The sequence below is a fragment of the Plutella xylostella genome, chromosome 8, assembly GCF_932276165.1.
Source record: "Plutella xylostella chromosome 8, ilPluXylo3.1, whole genome shotgun sequence".
NCBI classification, from domain to species: Eukaryota; Metazoa; Arthropoda; class Insecta; order Lepidoptera; family Plutellidae; genus Plutella; species Plutella xylostella.
This window is the reverse complement of record NC_063988.1, coordinates 7,495,661-7,517,452: the sequence shown is the minus strand read 5'-3', so window position 1 is coordinate 7,517,452 and position 21,792 is coordinate 7,495,661. Positions and strand designations below refer to the sequence as shown.

The following is a 21,792-nucleotide window of genomic DNA, read 5'->3' as shown; positions in this document are numbered from 1 at the left end:
GGGTTCCAGCTAATGCTAGCTGGGCACGTCCGCACCGCTTGAAATCAAAGACGCCAATGACGAGAGCATGATTTCAAAAAGTATAAAATCATCTGCCTATTTGTGGTGGCGGAAGCATGGACGAGTCACGTGGTCTTCAAGATGGCGCGATGGATCGGTTTCCGGACGGCTAGTACAGACAGGAAGTCAAGTACGCTACTCTCATGTATATTATGCTTTGAATAACGGTCAAGTTAGTTTAATAATTATAATATCATTTCAAGTAAAAATAGATGTAAGTAGGTAGGTACAAAAATTATTAAGTTTCTTATGTAGGTAGGCAGTCACTTAAGATATTCATCTAGACTATAGAAGCACCCCTTCAACAAAAAATCTCTTAGTTTCGTTTTGAAGCTGCTATGGCTGATAAGTATTTTTAAATAGAGTGGCAATTTGTTGAAAACGACCTGGGACTGATATGCGGCCGAATGTTTAATGACTGTAAATTTTGGAACAAACTTTATTGGTAAGTCTTTTCTTCTAGTATTTTCCCTTCGTTTTTTTTCCTCTTCACTTTCAATTTCATGTCTGGTTTTGGCTAATAATTGAGCATTATACGACTGTTAAGCATATTTTAATGTTGGTGATTAATTTCACTTAATAACTGGAGCATAAAAAGGTCATCCACTTACACTATACTGCATTAAAAACTTTTAATTCGCTATTAAAACTTGTCAGTATCAATCAATGGCTTCCTTAAAAAATACTATCATAAGAAAATTATAAGTGTTAATAAAAAAATCTGAAATATACTCAAGTAAATAACAATTTCCAAAAAAAACTGGTGTATAATATCTTATTATCATCTCATAAGAGAGGATAAAAATATTAGATAGGTACCAACTTCCACTTCAAATAACAATTAGCATGAGTCGGAATTATAAAATAAACTGCCTTTATTACTTAATCGGTGCGGCACTTGACTTTAAGTTATTTAGTTTAATCTCAAAATCTTATATGATAGCGATCTGAAACTTAAATGCCTACTTCACATTACATTCACGTAACAAATTTCCGTATTCATTTTTAGGGTTCCGTAGCCAAAATGGCAAAAACGGAACCCTTATAGTTTCGTCATGTCCGTCTGTCCGTCTGTCCGTCTGTCCGTCTGTCACAGCCGATTTACTCGGAAACTATAAGTACTACAGTGATGAAATTTGATGGGAATATGTGTTGTATGAACCGCTACAAAAATATGACACTAAATAGTAAAAAAAAGAATTGGGGGTGGGGCCCCCCATACATGTAACTGAGGGATGAAATTTTTTTTTTCGATGTACATACCCGTGTGGGGTATCAATGGAAAGGTCTTTTAAAATGATATAAAGTTTTCTAAAAAACATTTTTCTTAAAGTGAACGGTTTTTGAGATATCAGCTCTCAAAGTCGTAAAAAGTATGTCCCCCCCCCTCTATTTTTATAACTACGGGGTATAAAATTCTAAAAAAAATAGAGGTGATGCATGCTAATTAACTCTTTCAACGATTTTTGGTTTGATCAAAGTATCTCTTATAGTTTTTGAGATAGGTTGATTTAACTGTAATTTTGCTGCTACGGAACCCTTTGTGCGCGAGCCCGACTCGCACTTGGCCGGTTTTTTATTTTGTCATTTTATTTGAGTCTGTATTGATTTACCCAGTATTCTATAATGGCTATATCAACACACTGCCCTGCCGGATCGTTTGTTTACAAAACACCACCCTGTATATAAATTTGGAAGATTCCTCTCAATAGCCTGCGACCATGACGGCCTTAATAGCTTTAAATTCCCAGACCTTTTTCTCAATTACTTGGCATTACATGCAGTGATGCGATTGCATTCAGCCATTTAATTATTGCGTTGAGATAGTGGCCGGCGCATTGGCACATCCACCAGAGTGGTGAGAAAAAAAAGCTTAAGATTGCATCCACTATCTAGATTTAATTCTGTTTTTTTTCTCTTATATTTAAATACCTACTAAATAAACACTTGTAAAGATTTACTAGGATAGTAGTACTACATTACTTATGCATTTTTTAGACGTAAGCCGATATTCTTCATGGGTAAAAGTTTCTTAGTGACCTCCTCTATCGGCCAAAAAAGCTTTCTCTATATATATATATATATAAATACCTACTAAATAAACACTTGTAAAGATTTACTAGGATACTAGTACTACATTACTTATGCATTTTTTTTAGACGTAAGCCGATATTCTTCATGGATAAAAGTTTCTTAGTGACCTCCTCGCAATGGCAAAATTTTATGTTAATTCAAATATTTCCGAATATCTCATAACTATAATTGACTCTGGTAAAATTGTCTAATTATTAGTTAAAGGCTTAAAACTTTTAGGTTAGAACATGAAATTACGATAAGGATAAATTAATAATTTTATATCGTATGAGGTCGCGCGGTCACTCTGACACAACATTACCGTTGCATCGGCTACATTCACTTTTCAAATTATTCAATCCGCGTTTAAAAATAGAATGTTCGAAATTTATACAAATTAATCGATTTATCTTACATGCGATCTCTCACTAAACAGATCACAACATCCTTGAATGCATCGAGAGACAGACTTAGTTTTTACGATTATTTAATTATGGTTATTGATTTAGTTTATTAACACTAGAACAAGACAAATTGATACAAAAAACGTTATGGACTAATATTTTTAAAAATAAATATCATATTTTTATTATTAATCCTATATTTTAATAGGGTTAAAAATAATCGTGCCAAAAATACATTTTAAGGCTATAAGCGAAGCTCGCAGGTAACTGTTAGTATATTCGCAAGGAAAAAAAAAGTTCCATTTATTTGCCAAAAGATTTGCCGCAAGTTTAGCTTAGCCTTAAAAATGGTTTTCCGTAAAGTAGGCCGTATACACGCTCCGCTGTACCGGAGAGACTACACTAATTTTATCATGTGCCTAGTTTTTAAGTTTATCTGAAGTTTCTCCACAAGCGAATGTTAAAATTGAAACATTCTTCAAGCTTCATAGCAATCTTATAAGAGGATCCATACTTTATTGCATTTGAAGTGAAGTGTGTATTTGACCTCTGACCACAGCACGTATTCAGGCCCGCCTTGCGATTTTGTTTATATTGTATCCCAAACATGAAACTTGGAGTTTAGTATATTTTTTATAAGTAAATTAAAGATTCATCTAAATTTATACACTCACGGGCAATGATCCACTGCTGCAAGGTTCCACTGAGAAAAGCACCAAATTACTCCTAAACCGTAAAGGCTAGCTTAATTATGCCTTCTGCAACATTGAAGTACATTTAACAGAGCATCAGGATATTAACACAACTAAAAGCGATAATATTTTGTCCAAATTTTAAATGAAATTTTTGTAAAATATTTCATTACGTTTGGTGTCGGAATTTTGTGAGTGGAACTTTTTCATTGCCCGTGAGTGTAAAATCCTTTAGTCTGACTGAAAGCACAGCGAAAACTATATAATAATATACTGAACGTATCCTGCTGAAACCAGGAGTCCTACAATTTTTTTACGCATTTAAGTTTCAAAGAACGAAGTCTGTTCAGAATTACTGTCTATTGGGTCACCCCCTTTCGTATTAAAATACAGGATTTTGCAAAAAGGGTATGCTAAGCCGAAAGGCGGTTACTCAGGGGGTCATTCTGAACAACTTTTGTTCTACGAGTTTTGGAATTTCGCAAATAAATAATCGTTCTCCATAGTAAAAGGTCACGTGAACAACATTTTTTTCGCATTACTTAGCATACCCTTTTTGCAACAACCTGTATACTACTTACTATAGTTTAGAGAAGAAAAAGGAAATAAAAAGTGTTGTGCTTATTTTTGCAACCCAGTATTTTTTAATTTCTCATTAAAGTTTTATGTTAAGTGTCGGCTACGTTGCCACTGAAATTATCTAGCTAGCCCTCTTTCTAATCTTGTGATTTAAGTAACATGCAGCATGTATGCTAGAATACGCTTGCCCATTTACGAAGTTACGTACAATTTCAGATTGGGTCTGATTTGTTTGGAAAGCGCGGTCCGTGCGAATGCGATGTTCAAATTATTACAAATTCAATTATAACTTTGACATTTACGGATAAGTAAGATATGGGGAACCACTGGTCTACGTACTTTTTCCTGTAAGAAGAACAACTCTCAACCGCAAAATGTTTGAAGCTTTGTGGGAGCTTTTTTCATAATCATCACCATCAGCCCGTAATTATCTACTAAGGAGCTCCGAAACACTGCCTCCTTGGCCTTCCTCATTCAGCCATCCTTTTTCATATGATTTTACTATAAGTTAAACTTAAGTGTAACTAACTCATCATCATCATCATCAATTTTGCTTTTATATCAGAAGTCACTGGTTGTAAGAGATCGCACTTAGCGATAAAGGCGCCTATTGTACACGGTTCCTAGTATCATTATTCTGCTTACGTTATTTATTTATCTGTCTGTTGTTCAGTAAAACTATATTCAATTTATTTTAATTGCTAATTTTTACAATTGTTGCTCTTGTATATTCAAGTACAAAAATGTAGCAGTATTATCGGCCAGTGTTCAATTTGCCTTTTTATACCTACTTGAATAATTATATATTTCGGTTTAGTGACTTTCAATTCATCTTGCTAGAGTGTTTCAATCTTCCCAGGAATTTCCCCAGGCGAGGGTTGACGCTGCTAACTGACACCTTCTTTATTACTCGACCTTGATTCCACTTACATAATGGCGGTAATTGTTTGTTTTTTTTTACCTAAATGTTAAATAATAGGCGAGAACTGACACAGTGACCGTAGTGTAATAAGTTTAAGCCACTAACGGCGGTTAAATGGGCGAAATGCGGCAATAACCATACACTTACTTTGTAGAGGTTTACTTTTATTGCGTCTAATGTATTCTGGTAAAGGTTTTTGAAACGTTAAATGCTATTTACATACGCGCTTAGGTTAGTAAATAATCTTAAATATTGTCAACGATTCGTGCGAAATTAGATTAATAGTGCGATGGAGGGAATTTTAATGGTGATATTCCTCTTGGTATGTCAAAATACCCATAATACTGACTATACGGTTCCATAATGATAGTTGCTCAGATAAGTTCTACCCTGTATCATAATTGTGGGAAATAAAAAGAGAAAAGCTATTTTTCATGCATGTTACTCGCCGGATCATCTCACGCCATTTAAAAATTAACAGTAGGTAATATTTGACACCTCATCACTGAATTTCATTGACAACGATTCTAAATACGACACTATTTTCACAGGTGATGATTGAAGCGTCCGTAGTCGAGCGGGCCTCAGTGATCGTAACTGATCGCTGAGGTTAAGCAACAACTGACACGGTCAGCCATTGGATGGGTGACCAATTTCAAGTGGTGCTTTTCTGGACGCTTCCGTGCTTCGGAAGGCACGTTAAGCCGTGGGTCCCGGTTGCTGCTTCGGCAGCAGTCGTCAAGCCTAGTCAGAGGCCTTCGGGCGGCTTGAAAACATCTGACAGTCGGGTTGCCCACTTACCCGACAACTCTCTCAGCACAAGCTTGCTTGTGTTGGGGTCCACCAACCCGTACTTGGCCAGCGTGATGGACTAGGCCTAAACCCTTCCTTCATTGGAAGGAGACCCGTGCCCCAGCAGTGGGGACGTAATGGATCGTGATGATGATTGAATATCTACCATAATAATTGTTAACCGTACACTCCGATCTCTTTAGGTACGACCAATACAGATCTCGCATAAAAACATATCGTTCCTTATTCGGGTAAAAAGTAGCTATTGACCGACACTTAATTAAAAGAGACGAAACTTTACCAATTAACGTAAAGGCCACGAAACTTACACAGAGTACATAATGTAAGTTTTTTTAACTAGTCATTGCATTACGGGCCACAATTCTGTGGACTTGTTAACATTTTGAAGTGAAAGCTGTAAAGATGGATAGCTTATTGTGTGTTGAATCAATCAGATGACATCTAAAATGTTGGATAATGCTAACGACTGACAAAATAACATGTCTGTTGCGTAGGTAATGAGATCTTTATAAATTTGTTTTGACTCATACTTACTCTTAAAAATGGATTTATATAATTATGGCTTTACCACAAAAAAAAATGTAAGTACTTACTACAAACGGTAGGCATTTGACACACGCATAAAGTATTGGCCGGCGCTAAATATAAGAATGCGTATCTACTCGTAGTTATTGTGGTTAGGAAGATAGAATTGTAATCGATGCCTTATCTTGAATAGAGGCCCGCAATCGTTAGGCGTTAGGGCTGATGATGATGAAGCTGCATCGATCGTCCACTTCCTGTGACCCCAAACTCTAGTTGAGCTCTTGCCAACTGCATTTAGCAATGGACCTAGTTGCAAAAGACGTTTAAAAGTAAATAAAATGAACATGTTTATTATTGCGACTTCGTAAAGATCTGTAATTGAGTGATTGATGATGTTTCGTAAGCTCGGGTTTACTTAGTTTTTGAACACTCAGGCAACTTCTACCATTCGTACAGGATTTACAGTTAACGTAAACGAAAAAAATATACTTTTTATTCTGTCATCTGCATATTATATTGTATGAATTTACTCTAAAATGTTTCATAATCCATCAAATCCCGGGCATCACATACCTATGGGTATTATGGGTACCATTGAGTTATTTGTTCTTTAAAATGAATATACAATGATACCATAATTCTTACAGTGAAGGAAAATCCTTATGAAACTTGCACATCTAGATGTGTGAACCCACCAAGTAGTGAGCAGCGGCAGCGTAGTGGGAAATATTCAAAGCTTAGGAAGTCAGAAGCGAACTATCCTTCTCCACAAAACTAGAATACACTGTATCTATTGTAATTGTATTTAAGCGACTGAATAACACGAAAGCTTTTCCACAAATGAGTTCGGTAATGTAATCAGGAAGTCACAATGTAGTAGTATGTAGGTCACAATGCGAGACGCATAGATCGTATACATTCACATGTAACTTTACACTCCAGTACTAGAGCTAATACAAACAGCGAGTTTATGTAAATCTGATTACTACATGAGGAAAAAACTATGTAACTTGGTAATATATGCCAAGCTGAAGTGAGTGTGGCCGACTCAATTTATAAATTGAAATGAATTATTGTCATGTAATTAACCGATTGGAGTCTGCTAGCTCTTCGTTCATTTATTATTCGTTTACAATAGCTATAAATAAATATACGTACTAAAATAATGAATAACGATTCTAAACAAATATTTGAAAAGATATGTACTTAACTTTTACATATTACATACTAAGTACATATTATTTATATGGACCTCTACCACAACTTGTCTATTGTTGTATCGAAGCCTTGTCATTCTACCACCACCTCTACTACAACGCGTTAAAGTATTGGTGAGATTACATAAACCCTCCAAGAACATAATTAGTATATTAGGTATGCTAGATACACGTTGAATGGGATGTGATGATCACACATGATTGCGTTATCTTCGGCAATCGAACGAGAAATGTAAGCTTCACTAGCTTCGTCGTAAATAAGCACTTAAACAAGTTATTATACCTTTTTATCTGCCATTTTCTCTTTCTCCAGCTTATAAGTAAATAAACATAAAAGATTTCATTTAGTTCGTTAAATTATTTTTCCACTGAGTCTTGCGTAGTTACTGACCACCAACTACATAATTATTTCAAAAGCGGAAATGCTCACAAGAAAAGGATCTGTAAATGTAGGTGTTCACAAGGGGAACAAGTAGATCCAGACGACTTGAGGCTGACTGTACTGTGTCTTGGAATTTAGAGCAGACCACAAGTTTAACTAAAGGTTTTACCAAGCTTTGTGGAGAATCAGATAAAAGTTGGGAGGGCCTTAAAACCGCTGACGCAGCCCAATATCCAGCCGAGAGAAACATTTATTTTTACCAACTTTGGCGAGAAGATAATTTGTATTATAATATATGAATAGTAGCAAATAAAAGTCACAGGCTAATCACTGATATAATAATGCATTATCACAGCGAAGTTAAGCAAAACTTAAATAGTTATGTCATACAGCGCTGGGATTGGCCAAATTGCCATTGAGAACTTAAGTGAATGTTAAGGTAGATTTACTCTAATGAGGAACTGGGGTTTAGTACTTAAAATATGTACATAATTAATTCTAGCCGAATCATGCTGAACATGAGTCGTTCAATATTAATAAGCAAACAAGCTATGATCTGCGAGTGAAGCCCACTTACGTTATTACATAAAAAATATGTATTTAACTCATTGAAGTAAATTTCTCCACTGTCTGCCAATATGTTGACCTTTCGAATATGCAAGTAATATATTGAGAATTCACTGCTTTCATACATAATAATTTGGCGTAATTTATTATGTAACATTTGGGTGAGTGTACGCTATTTTTTAATAGTAGAATATAAATACTGACATACAAAGCAGTTTGGATTTCGGAAAAAATTCTCAACAACTTTTGCCTGTTTTTCTTTAGTTAAAGAAATAATGGAAAGCCTTAATAGAAGTCAACCTATCGCGGGACTTTTTCTGGATATGAGTAAGGCTTTCGATTTTGTATCCCATCAAAAACTTCTTCAAAAACTATATAAGTATGGAATTAGGGGTAACGCATATAAATGGATAGAGAGTTACTTATCAGATAGAGTACAATGCGTTGAAATTAATAACACGGAAAATAATATAAGAAAATCTTTCAGATCAGAATATAGAGAAATAAAACATGGTGTGCCCCAAGGAAGCATTCTTGGACCCCTGCTATTTCTTCTATATATTAATGATCTACCTTTAAATATTGAACATACAAGCATACTGTACGCTGATGATACTACAGTAGCAATTGAGTGCACTAACAAGGAAACTTTTCACATCGAAATAAACAAGGTCCTAAAACAAGTCATTAGATGGTTAGAATATAATAATTTAAATGTAAATATAAATAAAACACAATTAATTCAATTTAGTACTTATAATGCAAGAATCGAACCATTAAAAATTAAATACAAAAACGAAACTCTAGAAGAAGTAAAATCTACAAAATTTTTAGGTATAATCTTTGATAAGAACTGTAGTTGGAAGGAGCACATACAAATGGTATGTACTAAAATAGACAAATTTTTATATGCATTGAAAAATATTAGGCAAACAGTTTCAAAGAAGGCCGCCCTTAGTGCTTATCATGGCTATATAGGCTCAGTACTTCGATACGGAATCATTATATGGGGAAACTCAGTAGACGTAGACCGCACTTTTAAAGCACAAAAGAAGTGTATTAGATCGTTGTGCTTGGCTAACTATAGGGATTCCTGTAAACCATTATTTAAGAAGCTAAATATTTTGCCACTTCCATGCATTTACATCCAAGAGATCTGTTTATTTGTTAAACAGCACCCGGAAATATTTAAAACAAAAAAGGAAATGAACAGTCGTACTGGTGAACGATATAAACATAAATTATACTTTCCTACCTCTAAATTAGAATTGTATAAAAACAATGTGTACTGTATGTGCATACGAGTGTATAATAAGTTGCCTGATGAATTTAAAACTTTAAAAATAGAAATATTCAAAAGTAAAGTAGAAAAATATTTAATGTCCAATTGTTTTTACTCAATTAATGAATTTTTTAATGAATAATTAATGATTTGATATTTTTGTATATATTATTCTTGTCATAATTAATACCTACTGTAATAGTTTTTTTAATAGATTAAGGTAATTATTGTAAATATTTGTACGCCCATAGGGCTGAATTTGATGGATCCAACTATGTATATAACACCTTTTCATGTACCCAAATTCTAGAACAAATAAATGATTTTACTTACTTACTTTACTTTACTTTACAAATACCTATGTATGAGTTTTATGACTTACAGAACCTAATTCAATGTATTTTGGTATTATTATTCTAACATACTATTAAATAAATAAGAAAACACTGAGTACAGTGAGCTTTCAATTTATATACATAGATATATTTAATTAGCGCACAAAGCTTTCGCACGATATAATAAACAGATACATTATATACATACGAGTACCAACTGTCTAAGCTATTGTCGCAGCAGAGCCGATCTGTGAAGTCAGAAAGTCACAAACAATTGCATATCTCATTTACCCGTTGTGCCCAAATCAAATAGATTTGAATAACAAATTCTTATAATGATCAAGATGTCTGATTGCAAATCGTATACGTTCACCGCTCACTCTGACCCGTCGCCGTTGCACACACTGCCCATAATTGTTCCTCACAACTCTACTAGAACCGATACAAAGAGGTCGCCCGTTTAATGGCCGTTTTTCTTAGCTAAACCTTCTTACAACGTTTTAATGGAATTGGTAGAGTGGGAGAATGATAACTTTGCAATGGACCAAAAAATCTGCGACAGTTAAAAGATTAGATTTTTTCTTTTACTAGAAGTACTTACTAGTAGAAAATGAAGAAGAATAAGATGTACCATGCCTGTGTCAAAAATTGCGGAGAGTAATTTTTTGCCTAATAGTTCTGTCTGGAAGGCACGTTAAGCCGTGGGTCCCGGTTGCTGCTTCGGCAGCAGTTAGTCGTTAAGCCTAGTCAGACGCCTTCGGGCGGCTTGAAAACATCTGACAGTCGGGTTGCCCACTTACCCGACAACTCTCTCAGCATAAGCTTGCTTGTGTTGGGGTCCACCAACCCGCACTAGGCCCGCTCTAGGCCTAGACCCTTCCTTCATTGGAAGGAGACCCGTGCCCCAGGAGTGGGGACATGATGATTACCCGTGCTACTATGTATTATCAAATCTGCACAGTTACAATTACCACCATTAACAAAGTAATCTGTACTTACCGTAAACTTAAATATGTACCTACCTATTTAAACAGTTACAACCACTGATTCAATGGTAATGGTGAAGATAAAGCTCTAAATTTTACCAAGTTTTAACTTTTACATCTTATTACGACGGTACTTTAATACGCCCACGTTTCGTACCACTACAGCCGGGTTATTATATTATGTACTTCCAGGTTATTGCACAAATCTGTTTGCCAAACAATCGCAGGCAGGGCTTCTGTTTTCATCATGTAACATATAGCCCAGGTTAGTGCATTAGGTAAACTACCGAACACAATGTTTGAAAATTTGAGGTTGGATTAAAACTATTGTGCCTAATCCCTATATGATTTTATTAAGTTAGGTTTCAGGATCACGATATGTATGTTCCACTCTACAGGGTGTTGCAAATATGGTGTACCTAGTGAGCCGAAATGGGGTAACTTTGCAGGTCATTCTAAATAACTTTTATTCTAAGACTACATATCGTGATGCCTGAAAACTAAGTTCACGTGTCACGTTGCTCGTCGGTCTCCGAAGACCTCGAGGCTGGTGAAAGGTCACGGCTGACACTCCAAGTTTTAAGTAATTCTCGACCTAACACCGAGAAATGACTAAATGACACATTCTATTTCGCAATATTTTTTTTAGAGCGTTCAAATTTTTATTGCAAAACTTATGTTTCGGAATTATAGCTACATCTGAAACAATTAGATTCGCTGATAATCAAATTGATGTTGTTGAAGTTTAGATTATCGGATTAGTAGATTACAAGTGTTATTATAATTTATGATAACTTTGAAAATATAAAAAATAAACTTCACCAACTACCATTTGGAAAGGCCCGAGATGTTAATATAGAAAGAAATGCAGAGTTCGTCAAAGCGGATCGATCGTGCGATCTTAAGTCGTAGGTAGTCGTACTTATCAATCTGTTTACATTTCCCCAATAACTTAAAAAAAAAGTACTTAACAAAATAACGCAGTAAACTGTACAAACCTAATTAAAATATGTCTATAAAGTATGTCTTGTCCTTTGAATAAGTGGTGGTCTTACAGATATTGTAGGTACATCATAATTATTGGGACCATTAAATAGAGGTGCTAAATAATTAATTTAAAAAGTTGCCTTAAAGATGCGTTCTGTTCCCACGGACTACTTAGTCAAACTTACTTCACAATTACTTACTCGACTACTCCACTTTTGGCTGCGACCGTCTGAGCGCTGGCAAGATTGAGATAAAAACTTATAAAATAGTTATCTGAGTGAATAAATCACTCACGAAGAAGACTCGCGAACTATAAATCTTATCTAGTTAATAATGTTTTGACTAATTACGAAATATTCAGGTAGAGTTGCACGACCAGACAGATTACTACAAAACTGTTAATAACCCTCTCAACATAAGGATGATACATAAGTTTTCATGATTATGTTTATGTCTTAAGCTTAACTCTTCGCGGGAAGAGTTAAGCTCTATTCGTTATATTTAGGTACAGGGTGTTGCAAAAAGGGTATACTAAGCCGAAACCTACGTGTGCAGCATGTTATATCTAAGCCCAAAACTTAAATCAGAATTTCAAAATTGGTTATTGGAACACCCAGGCTTGCGGCTCCAGTTTACTCGGGAGCTAGGCTGGCTGAGCTGAAATTAAGGGGATATGTATACAAAGGTTCCACTCGAGAGAGCCACGTAAAGGAGCTTCGCCTCCTCTCAGAATAGAATAGAATAGAACTGGAGGTATATTCCTCGGCGAACTCGCATTCAGACGACATCGTATCAACCTAAGCTTATGTTAATTGTTGCTTCAAAGCTTCATTTTTGTAAGAAAATATAAATATTTTGTTCGTGTCATATAACTATAAATTATTATTTATAATTTCCATACTATAGGTATACAAAACAGTTTTTATTGCGTTTGTTATCTTATTACCATAATTTCTGTAATGCTTTCGAAATATTAAGAAACATATTTTTTAAACACAATGTCCCAAGTTCTAATCTGTGGTTAAAAGTTTATAGACAAATATTTAAATGCATCATCAAAATAAAATAAAGAACATAATATCTGAACTTTCTAACGCGTCTACTTTTTGAAGATCAACATTGATTATATCGAAAGGATGAAGCCATCTTTATTCATGAAGGAGAACGTTGATAAGGAAAGTCGGAAACAATTTGCGAGATGCCTCTACAAGTGAAACAGTACACCACCTCTTAACACCAATCACCTCACTTACTTTCCCATCCTTTATCATTCTATTTACTTTACTATTAGCAAATGTTACGAAATCTCACTCTTACACTCACATTCTCTTCGAAACTGAAGAAATATTGAAAGGTTCGCGTACTTCCTGGCAAGTAAAGTGTGTGGAAAGAAAGTGACTGCAACTTATCATGGTCCGGTGTTATTTCAATAGTGCAGGAGTGAAAAGTGCAAACAATGGGATGTCCCCCTGGAGTGCCCGCGCTGCAGTGGCGATCCAAGATCTACATTTCACTGAAGATGTGTTCGACGGGTGTCATTAAATTCATAATTCTCGTACCTATGGCCCGAAGGCCGAATTATGCACCGAGGGAGTCAGGGAGAGCGGTGGCTCGCGTATAAAAGCCGGCGGTCGCTCGGAGAGCACATCATTCGACCCGCGCCGCTCCGTGACACAACATGAAAGCGTTCTTGGTAGGTACCGTGATGTGAAAGTGTAGTGAACTGTGACCCCAGTGCTTCCTCGACTATTGTCTCGATTGCTCCTCGCCCGGGATGAAAGTGCCTGTTTACGTTTCAAGTGGCCATTGGAAGTGTTCCGCCAATGCGATCGTCACCATCGCTGATTGGATTTGCATTAAAGTGACAGTCTTTCTCCGAGGACCGGCAGCAATCGAGATAATAGCGTGGCGGAAGTGTGAATCGTCGCCGATCATTGTAACTGAGCGTTTGTTTTTTTGGTATCAGGTATTAGCAGCCGTAGCGGCACTCGGCTCGGCTCGGCCGGAGGCGGGCTACAGCTACAGCGCGCCCGGCGGCGGCGGCGGCCACGGGGGCGGCTTCTCCAGCGGGGGCGGCGGCGGCCACGGGGGTGGCTTCGGGGGCGGCCACGGAGGCGGCCACGGGGGCGGCTTCTCGAGCGGCGGCCTGAGCTCCAGCAGCTTCGGTATCGGCGGCGGCATCGGCGGCGGCGGCTTCTCCAGCGGCGGCGGCGGCTTCTCGTCCGGCGGCAGCAGCGGCGGGTTCTCGTCCGGTGGATTCTCGTCCGGAGGCTTCGGAGGCGGTAGCTTCGGTGGCGCCCCCATTGTGCAGAAGCACATCTACGTCCACGTACCGCCCCCAGAACCTGAAGAGCAGCGCCCGCAAGTGATCGGAGGCGGCGGCGTGCCCCAGAAGCACTACAAGATCATCTTCATCAAAGCGCCGTCCCCGCCCGCGCCCGTCGCGCCCATCATCCCCGCGCAGGCCCAGAACGAGGAGAAGACCCTGGTCTACGTGCTGGTGAAGAAGCCCGACGAGCAGCCCGACATCACCATCCCCACCGCCGCGCCCACGCAGCCCAGCAAGCCCGAGGTCTACTTCATCAAGTACAAGACCCAGAAGGAGTCCGGCGGCGCCATCGGCGGAGGCATCTCGTCCATCGGCGGAGGCATCAGCGGCGGCTCCCTGGGAGGTTCCCTGGGTGGTCTGTCTGGAGGCTCACTGGGCGGCATCTCTGGCGGCTCTATTGGCGGCGGTCACGGTGGCTCCATCGGAGGTGGACACGGAGGCTCCATCGGTGGAGGACACGGAGGCTCCAGCTCGGGCGTGAGCTCGTCCTACGGCCCGCCCGGCCAGTCCGGCCCCTACTAAGCGGCGCCCCCCGCGCGCACCCCATGTGATACCTGAGTTTGCCGGCGTATAGTTTATAAGTAGAGAAAAAAATTACGGTGCCTAAATGTATTTATGTAAATAGTAATTTTAATGTGTAATTTTAGTTGTATGATAAATATTTTTGAATAAAATTGATAAACTAAAACAATTCCTCTCTTTTCTTTATACCGCTCGTACGAGCTTAGCCAACAAACTTTTACCTTCTTTACATAAATGAGTAGCATGTCTTTTCCGATAATAACCGTTTGTAAGCACAAAAGAAACATAAAGTGGTCATAAAGTAGCCAAAAATGGCCAATAAATTCTGTTAATAATGATAATGTGGTCATAAGTAGTAAAACACGTATTTGTTTGGTAGAAAGTATAGTTTTCACCGTATCGCGACACGTGTGACGCAACACGGCTGTGACCCCTCTTGCATAACCGAAGAAAGATGCCTCTTACAGCGTTCACACATAAACATTTTTCGATATATAGAAATTGTGATTCGCTAAATGGGTGTTGCGTTAACAACATTATACGACAAATGTTGTTGCGACACGATCCATGACTTTTGCACAAGAGAATGTGCGGAGTAAAATTTCCGTTACTAAATCAATGATGAATTTACTGGAACGTAATAAAGTCTGGTCGTCCTCTTACTTTTTAACGCATCTCCGAGATTCTACGCTCGCTCATTGTTGACTGTAGTTTTTTTGTTTACTTTGTCTGCGACATAATATTTCAAGCTTATACATAGGTACTATAATTAATCTACATCTAGCGTGTTAATGTCCTTAGATAATATAATAATACAATAATTATGTAGGCTAATGAGTTCGTATTATGTAATTAAAATTACGAATGATCTTTTCGTCTAGAGCGCAAACCTAATTACTTATCTCAATAAAAATAAAATTGGCAGTTACAAACTCGGGCTGACTAATTGAATAATTTTGTGAAAGAGGTTTTAGTTCGTTTAATAGATACAATAAAAGTTGGAATTTGGCTTCAATGACGATAGTGTTGCAAAAGCACTTATTAAATATTACAAAATACGACTATCTATTTGGCTGTTAAAGCTTTTATTGGTTACCACGTGCCAATACGACTCGTATATTATTTAATTCTGCACCGAGAAATGTTCGATACAATATAGAGAGTTTATTAAGGTTTTCGGACTCAATTGCCGATATCAATTAAAATTCGTAATAATATTTTCAGCTTTTCTGTCTAGGTACATTTTACACAAGCTATTTGGATCTCTTTAAGTTCAAAGTGGCTCGGCTGTATTCTTTTTGACACACTTCACACCCAAGCTCACGGGTCGTCCCCAACGATAGGTATTGCACAACAAAGACGTTCTGATTTACATAATTCTCTTATATTAAATTTATATTCTCATTTTTATTGTTTTGTCACTGTTCCGAAATATGCGAGTTTCATTTCCTTTTAAGCTTTAATGAACACGTGGGATGCTAGAGAGTTTAAACTGTATTCACATGCTAATTGGTTCAGAGACGCACAGTGACATAAGCTTAGACAATACGTACAATAAGGAGGTGTAGCCTTTGAGTAGGTCTAGTGCAAGTATTAAATTATATTGTTCTAATTTACTTCAATGCCGGAAGTACCTACCGCAGGATTGTGATCGGTTTCTTTTTTTGCAACTGATATCAGGGTCTTGATATATTGCGATTTTTGCTTACAATTAGAACCTCTAAAATACTCGTAAGCAAGTCATATTACCATCAGTTCATCACATCATTCTTAACTTTTTCCTCGAATACCTTATCGTTTTCTACTCCGTTATACTACATACTCTATTGTAAGCTTATTTTCCTAAGCTTACAATACTCGTAACTTACTTATAATAGTAATTGAATGATTATACTTAAATATGTAATTTTATTAATCATAGTAACATGTATAAATTGAGAGAAAAATATTATGAACACCTATCAAAGGGAACATTAATTGATCTCTGATTAGGAAACCGCCAAGGTTTAACAGACTGTGTTTAGAAAAGAAGATGAATTAAATGCATAATGCATTAGGTTGTCAAGGTAGACCACCGTCACCGACTTCTGTCAGTCAAGGTAGACCACTAATAGTTAAAAGGTCAACGACCTAGCCACTCATTTTACAATTTCTTTCGTTTGATTTTGTATATTTTCTTTTAATTTAAATCCGATGCCGGAAGGACAAGGGTTGTGGCGCTGCTTGAATAAGAGGCATATACATATATTATGTCCAACAGCGGACAATTACGGCTTAATAATAATGTTTTGACCTATTATTATTTTACAGCAGATAAGTACACTCGCCAGCAATGAAAAAGTTCCACTTGTAAAAAGGAAAACACCAAATGAACCCAGTTTTTGCAGACGGCATATTCCCGTTTAGGATTAATTTGCTGCTATTGTCACTGCAACATTTTCATTGCTCTCGATTGTATTTTTCAGTCATGGGGGATAAAATAAAGTTGAATTCGGCCGTCAGCAGTGCGTGCAAATGTCGTGTGTATACATTGCTGTGTACATATTTACATACTGATTAATTTTGTGTGCAAAGCGTCAAAGCGGCGCCCCGCGCTTGTTTGTATTTACATGTAAATGAAGATCAAAGCGAACTTTTTTTTGCTGTTTGATAAAAGGGCACACGGTACGCACTTGTATCACATATATCATCAGCTAATAATCATCCACTGCTGGACATAGGCGTCTTCCAAGAAGCGCCACAACACTCGATCCTCGGCCTTCTTCATCCAACCACTACCGGCTACCCGCCCGAGGTCGTCAGTCCAGAGGGCAGGAGGGCGTCCCACTCTGCGTTTGCCTGTTTGTGGTCTCCACTCGAGAACTCGTCTACGCCAACGGTTATCGGTTCTTCGGCAGATATGACCAGCCCACTGCCACTTCAGCTTGCATATTTTGACAGCGATGTCGATAACCTTAGTCCTCTGACGGATAACTCTGACTCATTTCTGATACGATCCATCAGAGAAACCCCAAGCATAGCTCTCTCCATAGTACGCTGAGCGACTTTAATCGGACCAGTCCTGTCAGTGTCCACGTCTTTGCACCATACCATACGTCATGTATCATATCATAATCTACACTAATATATCTTATATTATTAACAGGAATTATTTCATTGTTTGTTCATCTCTATTTACGTTACGGTCCGAAACTTCGGAAGCAAATTCAGAATTCTTTCACTATTATATAAAGCTGTACATCCTAAGGTTGCATACTGTCAGTGGTATTAACAATACAATTAAAAAAATAAAAGCGCAGTGCATACTATAAAAAGTAAACAATAACCAGTGTCGCTTGGTAACGTTTATATTCGATAAGCACTTCTAAACTACAAGGCGTAGGTATTTACAAACGAGTTCGTCAACAACTTTTAACCAAGACTGCTGTAGTATTGATGCATACCGGTTGAGAGTCGAACCGTGAACGTCACATTCGACACCGGGAGGGTGACTCCAGCTTAGCAAAAACGATAATACACTCAACGGGCAATGAAAAAGTTCCACTCACAAAATGCCGACACCAAACGACCCCAATTTTTTCCAACATTTAATTTAAAATTTGTAGAAAATATTGTTGTTTTTAGTTGGTAATATCCTAATGCTCTGTTAAATGTACTCCAATGTTGCAGAAGGCGTCATTAAGCTAGCCTTTTCCGTTTAGAAGTAATTTGGTGTTTTTTTCAGTGGAACCTTTTCATTGCCTGTGAGTTTAATTATGTCAGCCCCCGTATTATGTAACTCCGAGTGGGGTTGGTTGGTATAAAATGGCTGACAACTTAGAGCATTATTAATTAATAACTTTTTACTGACTTATCTGATTTCACAAACGTTTATGTTGAATGTAAGGATATATTGGTAGGCTTCTTGCATATTTCTTTCACTAAGATTTTTGGTGTTTTCGGTTAATAAGTCTCTAAGTTGATACCAATTATCACCGGTTGCTAACTCTCAAAAAGTTACAAAATACGGGGGCAGATCGCGCTGCTCTAACTGCGACTCTATCTCGTTGCATTAAACGTGTATTTATGGCAGCTGTGTATACCGTCGTATTTTATTGGTGAGGTGCGTGGGCGCATTGCACCATTTGCACCGCGGTAAAAGCTCGACAATTATAATTGATCTTTCAAGTCAAAAAAAAATGCTGTAAGATTTTTTAGATATCAACTGTCATGCCTATATTCATAACGTTAAAAGTAATATTTTTATATTACGTTAACAATTTATTTCAGTTCCAGCGATTTGCCAAAACACCTGCTTAAGCTTTTCAAAGATAAGTACATAATGCAGTGTTCAATATTCGGAGCTTTTAGTAAAGTTCGTGGGGCAAATTTATTACATTGAAATAAATTTCAGAATATTACCACGTAAAACAAAAATGTTTAAAAAAATGGGATTTATTTGTTGAGTGGAACTTTTTCATTGCTCGTTTGTGTATTAAAATTTATCGTACCGTCGTGCAATGGATACTGGTCACACAAACGATAGTGAAAGAGGATATAATTTCGTAACCGGACTTAAGAGCCGTAAGTAATATTTTATACAATACCAGTTTGCGTACATTATTGTGTAATAATAAAGGTACGAGTATGTTATGTTTACTTTAATCATCGGAACATCTCTAACTGGTTTTTTCTTCCGGTACTCGTGTGTTTGGGATTACTTGCTTCAAACTACTTATTACTTATAGGATAGGAAACGTGTTGTATGTTGGTAGGTACATCCTTATTTTCTTGTTTTGCCGAGGATAAAAGTGAACTGTGAGCTTTTTCATGTATTTACTAAGTTATTGTCCATACTTACATGTTTATATTACTAGGTTGAATTATTCTTTTCATACCGCACTCAAAAATATCTTCGCTTCAATAATAAAAAGCTTTCTTATTATCTCCGCAACCAGCCGCACTAACTACGTACGTACTTACTACTAACCGGTGTGTTGAGTGTGTGTAATAATGATATTATGTGCCATTATCATTATTCATTTTAATCCACAATCCACATACTAATCACACACATCGTAATCGCGTCAATTCGATCTCATTGACTCCGCCGCGCCGCCGCCGTCGACACAATAAGCGGTGCTCGTAATTAGATAGATATAATAATGGAGACACAATAACACGGAACCTGTATGGAAATCCGGAATGGGAACAATGAGAGCAAGTGCACGGCGCAAGTGGCGCGACATACACGCTGCCTGATCAGCGCAAACAAGCACGCTGCTAGATACTTGTGCTCGTTTGAACTCAAAAGCACTTTGCAGTTTTTGGAACTAGTAGAAAGCTTAAAAAATATATGATGCATTATTAAAATATGTAATAGTGTTGCATGTTTCAGGACAAATCATAATTTAGCTCTTGTGTTCACCGACACTATAAGAAGTAGAATAATATTTGATATGTTTTTTGGTATTTAAACTAACTTACAACTTCAACAACTACTCCCATTCTTCAATGTCTTTAACTTTGTTTCACAATTCATTAATAGATTTTTCTCTTTCTTTTTCTAAAATAAGCACCGTCTAGATGGCGATATGGAGCCCATTCTTATCGCGTTGCTAATAAACACACGCGAACTCATAAAACCTTTAATTAACTCATATAAATTAAACTTTACATAAATCTTATTGCTCCGAATACAGTCCTATTAGTAACAAGGTTTTATGCATTTAAACTATATATAAGTAATTGAAAATATTTATGAATTTGTACCTTATTATCAATAGAGAGATTGCTCAACGAAGAAAAAGGTTGTTATTAACAAATTGTATAGATGGCCAACAGTAGGTATGTATTGTAACTACCTATATTCATAAACATTTTTCAGAATAACCAAGTTTTGTGACCATGCATCTTTCGGCGGAGGTATAATTTGAAAACACTATAATATACTAAGTATATACTTACCAACTATGGACATACTTAGATAATATTTTTTTATGATTACATTCTGTAATTATTCAGCCTCGAAAAAGGGAAAATTCTGACCATTAGCTTGAGTTACATTATAAATACCTCATTTGCAATTAAACGTTTAAACGGATAGGTATATAAAAGTAATTTACCCGAATACATTCATAGATTAATCAGAATCACGAGCAGGGGCGTATTTACCCTAGGGCTAAAAGGGCTACAGCCCGGGGCGGCAGGCGGCGAAGGGCGGCCCAGGGGCGGCCGGTAGGCCGCCCTTGTGCTTTAGGTTAGAGGATTAAAAAAGTACAGAACAATATTTTAGGAAATAAGCCTAGAACGGCCCTGAGCCATCTTTCCACATGTTGATTTCATGTCTTAAGAAATTTGATTTAAAGTATGAAAGCCGACCTTTGCTCTTTTCTGAACCGGTGGAAGTCTAATTTTTTTCCGCCTCGGTATTTTTTTTAATGAAATCTAAAGAAAAAAAAATTGCTGCACTGCACAACTTTATTTCTAAACGCTCTAAAATGTACTTGTCTATCCAGAAAAATCTTGTTTTTGTTCGGAAGATATCATTATCTTTGCAAATCTATCACCACAATGTCCACAATGTTCTTATACATGGAGGTCGCTATAGGTACTCTACACTTTTTCTTTTTTCGTGTCAGTGAACATGCGAATTTGTTATTTTCTGAACCGGTGGAATAGTAAAAAAAAATCCGTCTCGGTATTTTTTTAAGTAAATCTAAAGAAACAAAAATGGTCTCTCTCAGTCGCCCTGCACCAGTTTATTTCTAAACGTTCTAAAATGTACTCGTCTATCCAGAAAAATCTTATTTATTGTTCGGAAGATACAAGGTCCAAGGACCAAAAGAAGTCATCCGATGTTGTTTGGCTCTCATTTTTTTTCTAAATGAAAAATGAAAAACTTCGATTCTGTTTTTTGATCATGTTTATTTGAATCTGTACAATTTTATTGGTCATCATCATCATCAGCCAATAATCATCCACTGCTGGACATAGGCCTCTCCCAAGGAGCGCCACAACACTCGGTCCTCGGCCTTCCTCATCCAACCACTACCCGCCACCCGCCTAAGGTCGTCAGTCCAGCGGGCAGGAGGGCGTCCCATGCTGCGTTTACCTGTTCGTGGTCTCCACTCGAGAA

At 37.3% G+C, this 21,792-nt stretch overlaps 2 protein-coding genes across 2 annotated transcripts in view; both read left to right on the top strand.

Annotated features, from left to right (window-relative positions):
* Positions 1-21,792, top strand: part of LOC105385624 — a 70,470-nt gene that overhangs the window by 29,540 nt on the left and 19,138 nt on the right. The gene's annotated exons all lie outside the window — the stretch shown is intronic.
* LOC119693015 (glycine-rich cell wall structural protein) lies at positions 13,364-14,844 on the top strand. The gene is made up of 2 exons (XM_038115022.2): positions 13,364-13,517; positions 13,791-14,844. The coding sequence occupies exons 1-2, from the start codon at positions 13,503-13,505 to the stop codon at positions 14,673-14,675; spliced, it is 900 nt and encodes a 299-aa protein (XP_037970950.2). The 5' UTR covers positions 13,364-13,502; the 3' UTR covers positions 14,676-14,844.